The following is an 11741-nucleotide window of genomic DNA, read 5'->3' as shown; positions in this document are numbered from 1 at the left end:
GGATACATTGTTAAATACTGTAGTCTATTTTTAAATTTGAAGTTTGGCCAGTTAGATCAATTTTGATATTTTGTTCGTAGATCTTTATAGATGGAGCAAGTAAGAAAGAAGCGATATTCCGATTCAACATTGTTTGCGTTACATAGTTTGCATTTACGTTCATCTCTGGGTATGTTATTATATCTACCAGTTTCTATTTCTAATTTATGAGCGCTAAGTCTAAATCTGGATAACTATTGATGTAATTTCTATTATAAATGCAATCTAAATATTGTTCATAAGCGAATTTAGTCTTAAACATTCTGTAGTATTATAATTTCGGTTGGTTATAAATTGTATCCTGCCAATTTTGTATAAACTGATCTTTTATTCTCTGGTTAATTTCATAAGAATAATTACAGTTGTCATTTAAATTATTGCAAAATATACCATGCCCTTGTTGTTCTAATTGTTGTTTTACAAATGCATACCACATAATGGTGTTATAATTATTATTCTCATTATAAAGATTACATTGTTCGTTATAAAAATTGTTCACCAAAGAGTCCGGGTTTTGCTTAATTTTAAACCAATAACTGATTACACGTTTTTTGCATATTATAAAAAGTGGAAATCTGCCTAATTCACCCAAAACAGCTGCATTAGAGATCTGTGAGCGTACACCTAGAATAGTTTAACAAAATTTAAAATGAAGTTAATCTACTTCTTTAATGTTGTGAATTTCCCATATTTCAGATCAATATAGAATAATTAGAACAACTAGGGAGTCAAATAGAGCGAGTGTTTTTAGTGCTTAGCTTCACTTTACTAAAAATGGACAATACATGATTGTAAGCTTATAAGGCTTGTTCATTAGTTGCCTTAATAGCAATCCATATATTACCAGTGTAGTGTATTTTAAGGCCCAAGAGGCAGAATTTATCAACAGTTTCAAGAGCCTGTTGATTAATAGTCCAGCTATACAAACAAGTACTTTTCCTTTTTTCAAATATGCAAACTTTAGTTTTGTTTACATTTATTTTTAATCCCCATTTACAGTAGTATTGATAGAAAGAATTTAATTGTAATTGTAGCCTTTCTTGATTTGTAGTAAATAAAGCAATATCATCAACAAAATTTAACATATAAATATATAATAAGAGAATATCTTTTTTCGGTTAAATTATTAATATTAATACAAACATTAATGTCATTTATGAATAAATTAAATTATAAAGGTGATAATGGCTCAACCGGTTTTACTCCTAAGGTAACATCGAAAAGCTCAGAATAAGACATATCTTTATCAATTTTAACACATGATTTTACATTCTGATATAAAGACTTTATCATTTTTATTGTTTCACAACTTATTCCTGCTTGTACTAATTTGATCCACAAAGCTTCATGTATTACAGTATCAAATGCTTTTCATAATCAATAAAATCGCAATAGTGTTTCGATTTATTATTAATAATGTTTTGGATTAACGTGTGCAAGATGAAAATAAAATCAATCGTGACACAATTATCTCTAAACTCGAGTTGAGATGTGTTAAACATATTGTTATTATCGCACCAAGAATGTATTCGATTACGAAATGTACTTCCATGTATCTGAAATGAGACATCATATATAAGCTCAGATAGCTGATTAATACATGTCTTTAAATTTTCATTTTCAAGTATTATGTTATTAGTAATATTTGCAAAACTATGAGCTTTACTATTCAACAGGGTATTTAAATTAGCGGATATACCACCCTCCCAAGATAACTTATTAATTACCAAATTAGTAGCAATCGGTTCTATATACCTACATGTAAAATTAAAATCAATTGGGCAGTGGTCTAAAAATTCAGTGAAATCATTCACTTTAAAAATGATTCAACAATCAGCTAGCTAATCCCTATGTTGAATGCACTTCTTTGCTTATGATTTACTGAACACGGGTCGAAATATTATTTGACTTAGGACTGGTCTTTGCTTTACCAAAATAACACTTTGATGGAAGCACTTGACTTGACAAAAGTAATACCGAAATTATTTTTCGAACCGCAACGTTTTCAACATTACTTTCTAAACGAAATCACTACGATCCAGAGCCTGCCCAAATAGTGACGAAGAATATCACCCGATCCCTCATGTTATAACATATTCAAAGATTTCTTACTAAACGATACATATGTAAAACGGTATGAGTCTAATGATTTCATAAAGATTATTTTGCTATACGTTTATATTGATAATTATGAAGTCATAGAATACTTAATTTGAAAAAGAGCATAACAGATATAGAGAATAATAGGTTAGTGTTGATTATAGATCAGGTTTATCATGCGAGGCTTAGAAAACAAAAAGCACGAGCCTTGGCGAATGCTTTTTCGTTTTCGTGCCGAGCATGATAAACCTGATCTATAATCAACACTAACCTATTATTCTATTTATCCCACTTTTTTATTCAGTAAACCTTTTTATTTTAACAAAATTAGTTTTCATGAGTGTTTGTCGTACTTTGATAATGACTGTTGTGTAACCAAGATCAGTGTATTACTCCGCGTTCCAAAAATAACCGCTGATCAAATTGTCATTTAAAAAAATCAGAATATCGTTCTGTGACAAAGAATCGTGCGTTACTAATAACAATTTTATTCATATTGAATTGCAAATCTAAAAGTTTTATACCATTAATATAACATTTAGTTGTTATATACAAGGAACTACATTTGTAAACAACGTAGCCTAACACCACACACAATTCACTTTCGATGTTTAAACTATCAACTAGAACACGAGGTGCAAAACATTTGCTTCTTTGTTGTAATATGTGGTTATTTCGTGACGAAATAACAATAACAACTTGGATTTAATCTTATTATTCACATTAAAATTTTGAATGTGGAAAGTGGCACCAAAGAATTGTGAGGCAAAGTTGTTCGAACGAGAGAAAGACATTTGCTGGTGAAGTGACTGGGTGGGACGAAAATCAAGATCAACTTGTTCAACGGTAGACAGTGGTTGTGTAGGCTGCATTTCGACCATAGTTTCAGTGCATGAAGGTGAACAAGAGGAAGCTGTTTGTTTGTTACATTTACTGGACTGAGCAAGAATGTTGGAACACTTTTGCTGCTGTTCAACAGATATGGTGGAATAATTGGTTATGGACTGGACATTTTTGTGCCCTGTTATGGCCATGATTTCAGTGGGTGGAATGTTTGCATTTCGAAGTTTTTGGACCAGGAATTTGCGAACTGAGTGGTTGGTTATTCTCTTGTGCTCGGGAAAACCGGCGTCTTTTGCCATGGCCTTCAGCATCTGACCCAGCTTGTTGACACCCAATTGTTGACGCAAGAACCACTGGGATGCAGTGTCAATTGTGCGTGTTGCCAGGTAGAAAGGGTGCTGATCTGAAGAAAAATCAGATGGACGCATATTCGAGTACAGCTTGTAAATTAACACGGGATTTCTTGGTCCAGAAGTGCCGAACATCTTGGGAGACACTTTTCTTATGTCAGCAATGTTCTCTCCTGTGCGCGTTCTCGACACCATTCGAGTCTACACGGAGGCGGACGTCTCCCCACCTAACAAAATACAAGAATCTTAATTTAATGTCAGATATGAACAATAATAAAATACAGCATTTAAGTTGAAGCGGATGTACTTAGTGAATGGGGTGAAAAAATAATGAGAAAAATTGATACATATTTTGTGTGTTTGTGTGTAAAAATGTTTCTTACCGCAAATTGTATTGCTCAGTTGTTCCTCGCAAGCCAAAATGAAGGCAGTTGTTCAACCAGACTGTATTTAACAAGGCTTTCGGAGACTCGGTGCAAATGATCCCCTTCTCCCAGAGCAGATCGATGTCGGTATCACTCAGCGGATGGGCCTCCCTAGGACGGTTTCCCATACCCTAAATTGGTGATTTATATTTATTATACTGTTTCATTTAACTTTTCGACTATATTTTTTAATTTAAATTTATTTTTTTTAGTATTCTATCTTTCGTAGGCTGACAGTTTTACTTTTAATGTGACTTTTCGACTTATATTTATTAACTGCAACTTTATGTCGACAGGGTATTAGTTTCGTACAGACTACACTTGGGATTTTTCCCAATTTTGTCATAAATGATACGTTTTATGTTGAATATGTTATTTTGCCAAATTTCTTTTAGTTATAACCGTTCATCTCAATTTTACCTGTTTCTTAAGACTTTTTTTCTTTGCATTGTAGGTGTCCCTTGTGAGTGCAAATTGGGCTCCAGTCCCTGTCATGACTGAACATCCATAGCGATGTCGTTTCAGGTACCTGTCAACACTAGCAATGATGCCACGGAGGGAGCTTGGTTCAAAATCTGTGCCATTTGACTTTTTAAGGGACAACAGGAAAGTGGCCAAATACTCATCAAGAAGAGTTGGTTCTATGTGGTGGATTTCTTTTGATTCAGCTTTTGACATAAGAAACCTTTTAAATTTGTTTATGTCAGACAAGGTCTTCGCTAAAGTCTTTTTATTTTCATTTTGGACAATGAAATCACCAACATCAGTGAGGTTAACATCTAAGAACTCTTTATTCTCATGCAGATCTAAAGTTGGGGGGAAGACATTGCTACTGGATGGTGCGTTACTACTGGGGCTGGTTTCATTCTCAATGGTCAATTCAATTTCATTTGTGAACAAAATAGATGGATCAAACCCATATTGTTCCTGGAACTGGCTTAGTGTTAATTCCACTTCAGTTGCTTGTTGCTCATGTTCATTATTTAATTCATCCCAAGTTAATGAGAAATTGACTTTGTCAAATTCGTCAGACATTTTGAGGGGTTTACGATTTCGCAGACGATTGTGTTCTATAGTCAAAGGGGAGCAACTCGAACTGACTCCGTCAAAGGGGAGCAACAACAACAGAACCTATTTGCAACATAGTGTTAAATTTACCTAATACTAGAAGTTTAGTGACAATAAATGACAACAAACACGTTTTTCCTACTTGTATTTGTTTTAATGTCATTAAGATTGACAAACATTTGAGATTGTTTTTATTATTGATGCACTTGGCAAATACAGGTGACGAGGTGCGTGGGAAAATGTAGTCCCGGTTCGGCAGTTGATGACGTCATTTCGTGCCATTGATTATAGCCTTGCCGTTGATTATAGATGAAATTTAATCAACGGGGCTTTAATCAACCGAGTTCGGTGTAAAAGTGGGATAAATAATGTTTAACGTATGATAATAAAAATCGCCTGCAAGTTTGAATGTTGTGCGTTACACTGTTTCATTAACTGTGTGATACTAGCATAAAGGAATCCAAAAACGATATGCAGGATTTGAAAAATAACATTCTGAGATAAATATAGTCTAAAACGTAGATCGTTAAGAAATTAACTAATCAAGAAAAATTATTAATAAAGCAACCCAAAATATATGTGTTCAACGGTTATAACGCGTATCGTCAGAATATATGCTCTGTAAACAAACGGAAAATTAATATAACTTCAATTGAACAACAGCAGCAACATTTGAAATCTTGACTGTTTTTTAAAGATATGACTCAAGAGTTTCAAATAAAGAGTCACATATTACCATAGGAGGAAACTCCATTCAGATATTCACATAAGTTCATTCAGCCATCCACACTAGTAAGTCCATTAACATAAAAAATATACCGCATTCTCTTTTATTTAATTGTATATTTTGGATTTTATCGGTTTGTATTGTTCTTAATATCTACGTGAAAACGGTTGTAAAGTTCAATACAAAATGTACCACGGAGTAAGCCAACTGCTGTAACGAAATCTCTTTTGGATTTTCCAACTGCCTGTTTTCATTTTCGTTTTTCGTTGACACTTGTAAGGAAACGGTTAAGCGTTAATTACAGTTAACAACTGCCAAAGGTATTATTCTATTTACAACTTAAACTTATTTCCGTGAAAGTAAACCACGTTCATCGACTACAAGTACTAAATCAAGATAACCTCACCAATGTCATTTTTACCGCCGGAAATTACCAGTGTTAATAACAGTTAACAACTGCAAAATTTATTATTTTATTTGCAATTGAAACGTTTTTCCGTGAAAGTAAACCACTGTCATCGACTACCAATACTAAATAAAGATAGCCTGAGTTATGTTATTTTTACCGCCGGAAATTTCCAGTGCTTTTTTATTCAGTATTTTAACTAGCCAAAGACCATGCGAGTTTTTATTACGGAGTCATACTATGAAGTAAACAATGTTTTTAGCATAATGTACACAACTGAAATTTTCTGCTTAGCCTGCTATTTTGGTAGGGATTTACATGGTGTGAAAATGTTGGGTACGAATCCTGTATTCGTCCACCGGAAATGCGTTCAGAGCAGGACTCGGACTGCAAACTCGTGTGACAAGCTGGCGTTGGTCGATGACCCTTGTGACCCCGAAAACACAAGACAGGGTTGCGTCCTGTATTGTATAGGTAAGATTGAATAAAACTTTTCTTTGTTGAGAAAACATCGTATACAATCGGCAAGCAATATCAAATATTAATGGAAGTTTTACAAAATTAGTATGAGACAAAGGAGTACAATTGAGTTATTTGGTATAAAGAGAAAAACACAATGCCCCCCCCCCCCGGCGCTTTTAAACATTTGTTTGATTATTCCGCTTATAGTTCAATGTGTTTGCTAGAAATATCGCAAGTATCAGTAAGTAACAGTCATCACTCGGAACGTAAAGGTGATCGGCTCACTTTGTTCGGCATGAGGTTAAAAATCTACCTAAATACATATATATCGTTTGAACTAATGTGACGTTAATTCTTTTGTCAACTGTGAATATTCTTGCGACACGCGCGAATATACCAGTTAAAAGGTTTTGAGTAATTGATTTTCAAAAACGGTCTATTAAACCTGCAGCAACAGTATATTATAATGTGTATGGCTCGTTAAAACTAATACACGTAAAACAACGGCTCAGGGACCATTTGATAAGGGCGACCGCCGTAAAAGCGGAGGGTCGAAGATTTGATCCCAACACGTTCTGACAGTTGGCGTAATCAATGGGTTCCGATTGCATTCTTGCCAATCGTCTGGCATACTGTATTTTAATCGGGATGTAATAGTTTATTAGTAAATATGTCTCAGTCAAAGCTGTCTGGATCTTAATCGAGAGGATTGACATCGAATAAAATAAACAAACACGCAATTTAACTTTGTTATACTGCTATTCACACAAGTAAGTAATATGTTTAATCAGTAAGTATTTGACATCCGATAGCTCATCAACAAGGTTGACAGCTAACATGAACTGATCAAGTTAATATTGTAAATATGCACTTGTAGACAGACATTAAATTATCAAAACTCATTATAGTCGAAATGGTGGATAAGTCCATTTTCAGTTCTGTATACACTGTCCCTTTTTGTTATAAAAGTAATTGATCTTTAGGAATTTATACAACTCTTATTGCAGTATTCGGCACTGTGGATCTTTATTGAATCTCTGACCTTTCCTGTTGGTAAACTATAAATTATTAGAAACAGCTTCTCTGGTATATTCCAGGAGATCCTGTTCATTACTTAAAATAATTGAATGTATATGAGCGCATATTCCTACATATTAGGCATTATGTTTACATTTATAATGGAAATGGAAAATATTAATACGAAGTAAAAAAAATATACATGATAACGAATGATTATATTTTAATAACAATTACGTAGTTTATTATGCTGTTATATAGATTTTAGTATCCGACGAATCTGTGGATTCTACTATACAACATTTATGACGTGGTTTCAATTTTTGTCGTAAAACTACACTTAGTGCACTGTATCTCATACTTTATTTTTTTAAATCACAAAACTGAACTTTTAATGGAACGCATTGTCTGTCTGCCGGCTAATAGCAACTTCTTAGCAACAGCAGTTCACTATACAATTGTATGGACACGGAAAGTCTGAAATGATTTTCGAACAATGTCCGCGTTCGTAAAATTGAACCGACGTACGATTATAGAGCAAAACAAAGCTATCACTGTAAGGCTTGTCATCAGAATACCTTACTCGAACTGGTGTTAAACAGATTAGAATCATTTAAACCAATATGGACTTTGCATCAACTCACAAACTTAATAGCAAGTATAAATATGCATACATTAAATATTTGTATAGGGTGTATTTATTCGGGACTACTGTCGGATAATATTTCCAACTTTACATTGTCGGATAATATTTCCAACATTACATTTTATATTGAGAAGAGACAAATGTTGTGTTTTAGACACTGATAAATCATGCACAACGAGCCACACACACATTTTGTGTAAGTGTTGCACTGTGCTACGACAATATGGAATTTATTTTATTTGTGTAGGACCTATACCGTAGTGTAACCAATCTTCTTTCCACACAATTCACCATTGTAGGAACATAAGAGATCCGTCATAACTATTTTAACTCAACGCAATGCCAATGAAAATAAACAAATACATAGTATCTTTAGAGTAGATAAATATTATTTGCTTCTAACGGATAATCGTATTCTAAGTTTAGTTTAAACACTATTAATTTAGTTCAACAGAAAGTACAAATAAGCAATACAATACAAACACACATATTATTTTCAAACAATATACAAGGCATGAAGAAATTACATTATTACTTAATATAAAGGCTGTAGGATACAATTTGACAGAATTGAGAAAAAAGCTCAAGGCTTACGCTATGCCTCTCTTCTGTCAGTTAGAAGCGCTGCTGTTATGGTGTAAATAACCAAACGTGTAACAACAACTTATAAACATGACAACATTACGAAAAATATAGTTCAGTGATTGGTATTTGAATACCGTTAAGAAATGGAAAAATATATATATGTTGTAATACAAATCATATAACAGGGTAGTATTGATAGCAAAAACAGCTAATAAGTTGAGAAGGAAAGGGATAGAAGTGTAAGAGTAGAGTTCGAATAAGAGAAGTTGCGATAAGATGTTTGCAAATTAATGAATTTACTTCGTATGGTCCGTCTTTAACACCATAAAGAAGTAGTTGCAAAGTTATGGGTTGAAAACTGGACAGATTGTCAAAAAGGATAACTCTTTTCACAGTATAAATGGGGCAATTGAACAAAAAATATATGTATATTCAATCTCACCACATTGATAATATGGACTTTGTACAATATTTTTTGCGTACATGTTTATTTAAGCTGCTACAATGCATTCGTAAACATACATGTAGAATACTAAACTGCCGCTCTCCAACGTAGTAATGCTGGAGAATTATTTGTTAATCTATATTTAGATTTGCTTTGAAAGCTGAGAGAGAAGGAGAGATTCCGGTAGATTGTTCCATAAGTTTATAGTTGATGGTAGGAAAGATCGTGAAAAAAGATTTACATTGAATGCTGCGAATATTGTTAGAATTGCGAAGTGAATAAGCCGAACTTTCTCCAACGCTAGAGGGGATCAGTGTACACAAATAGGGGGGGGGGGTGATATTGAACTAAACATTTTATAGATATTGGTAAGTTTATGTTTTGTTCTCCTATTTTTTAATGGTTCGGGGGCCGCTTCATTATATAGATTCTGCAAATAGGCTAAACGTGTTCCCCGCCGATTATTCTTGCTGCGCCCTATTGAATCTTTTCAAGTTCAATTTAATTTCATCTTGTGTAGTAATGTTGTCGCAGACTACATCAGCATATTCGAGAATTGGTCTGATAAAGGTTTTGTATATCAATAGAAGGTACTTTCTATCGAGCGTAAACTTAAACGTCCGCATTAAATTAATTCTGTGTCATGCTTTCTTCTTGATTGATTCAATATGGTCGTTCCAGGAACATGAATCAGAAAAATTTAAGCCGAGATGTTTATGAGACGAAACCTCAGTGATTAGGCAGTCGTTTAGAAAAAGAGGGGGATGGATTGGGCGGTTGACCTTTCTAGACATTACTAAGGATTCGGTTTTTGATGGATTGAAGGTAACAAACCACTTATCAGCCCAAAAATGGATTTTTTGCAAGATCAGAGTTAAGATGGTTCGCTGCATCAATCGGGTTGCCGACGATTATATATAGCGCAGTATCGTCTGCAAATAGGCGAATTGGTCAGATTGGCAGCCGGAGATTACAACACACTGGATCCTCCCCTGTAGATAGTATTTTAACCAAGATAGAAGATTTCCAGAGATACCACATAGTCGGAGCTTGTGAATAAGTCCTTCGTGCCATACCCTATCACATGCCTTAGAAATGTCACAAAAAACGGCTCTAACCTCTGTACCTTCGTCAACAGCTTTAATAAAGGTGTGATATACCGAGACTAATTGGTTGACGGTGGAATCTTTTGGTATGAAACCTGATTGAAATGGGCTTATTCTAAGTTTCATTACAGACCAGGGCTTTTATCCTTCATTTTAACTAAACTGGGAATTTTAATAAAATGAAATACTTTTTCAATTGGTTTAAGTGTCACACTTTAACGGTATCAATCCTACAATAATTACAACAATAAAACAATACGCAATACAAGGTTAAATTTAGTATTACATGGCAGTAACTCAAATGCCTATACAAAATAGTAAACATTAAATAACATGGAAAGTTGCAAGGTATACATATAACTGCCTCAAACTCAGAGCTAAAATCTTCCACAATATGAGCCAATTCGAGAACATAATCATGTCATTATGATTGATAGTTCGAATTTTTAAAAGGACATATTATGAAAGCTTGTCAAATAAAACCTTAAAGGGGGCACACATGTGTTACAATATCATACTATTACTAATCTTGCATATAGATTCTTAACCAATGGAGTAAACAAAATCACTTGCTGATTAAAAAAAATTCTGTTCATAATTCATATTAATCATCGTGTACTTATTTTGCTGCTCACATTGAATAAAAATGCAAGTCAGTAAAGTGTATTCTTCCGTACAACTAAATAAAAATGACCTTAATGTAAGATACAATAATACAAGCTATCAAGGATTAAAGTGATAATGTTTTGTAAGAAACATGCAAACTCAGATTTGTTATGATGGCGTCTACAATGATATATTGCAATTTTGTTTGCATATATTTAATTGCTATCCTTTACATGTTCAGTTTGAATTCTTGTGATAAAAATGTACCTGTTTTTTGTATATATGTAAGAAATAAGACATCTGATTACAATATTATTTATAAACTATTTTATCATAATATATCAAATTGGTATTTTGGATTTGGGAATAATATGATGGTGTAATGCGTAATTTTTCCACCCAAGGTTTTCTCTAAAACATATAAACCCCTGCTATGCGCTGCCTTGCGTATTTTCCGACTTTTGTGACCACAGGATCACTTTCAAGAAATATATAGCGCACTTTACGTGATGCGACATTAGTATTTGTTACACAAGCAAACGAACAAGCGAGAACACGGAATGATGCGAACGAAATCTGGTTTTTTGGACTCTTCGTATTGACACGTTTAGATTTTGTATGATACTAACTATTCCTGTACCTGTCGACTGTGTTAACTTAAATAAGCAGTATAAGTCATTTGACAAAGCTAGTCCTAACTGTGCATGCAAGTGATGTAGACACGTTGGAACTTTCAAGTCATTCTATGTTTTTTGCCCGAGCAAGTGTTTTTTTTATACGTATATCAGAAAAACAATCACGATCCTTATTGCTGACAATATGCATTAATTCTACAATTTTTAGACACGTGGACAATTCAGATGCATAATCAAACGACGTAATGGCTTAAACAGGAACACTGTCAGAAGCAGAAGAA

The 11741-nt window shown here is 33.7% G+C and overlaps 1 protein-coding gene across 1 annotated transcript; it reads right to left on the bottom strand.

Moving 5' to 3' along the window:
- Positions 1-641: 641 nt before the first annotated feature.
- LOC127852514 (uncharacterized) lies at positions 642-5038 on the bottom strand. Its single transcript, XM_052386472.1, has 3 exons — positions 4178-5038; positions 3716-3888; positions 642-663 (listed from the first exon to the last, which is right to left on the bottom strand). Exons 1-3 carry the CDS (start codon positions 4790-4792, stop codon positions 642-644), a joined length of 810 nt encoding a protein of 269 aa, XP_052242432.1. The 5' UTR covers positions 4793-5038.
- Between the last annotated feature and the right edge of the window lie 6703 nt (positions 5039-11741).

Source organism: Dreissena polymorpha, chromosome 12, assembly GCF_020536995.1.
Source record: "Dreissena polymorpha isolate Duluth1 chromosome 12, UMN_Dpol_1.0, whole genome shotgun sequence".
In the NCBI taxonomy this organism is placed as follows: domain Eukaryota; kingdom Metazoa; phylum Mollusca; class Bivalvia; order Myida; family Dreissenidae; genus Dreissena; species Dreissena polymorpha.
The sequence above is the reverse complement of the archived record's forward strand: the minus strand, read 5'-3'. Positions and strand labels throughout refer to the sequence as shown.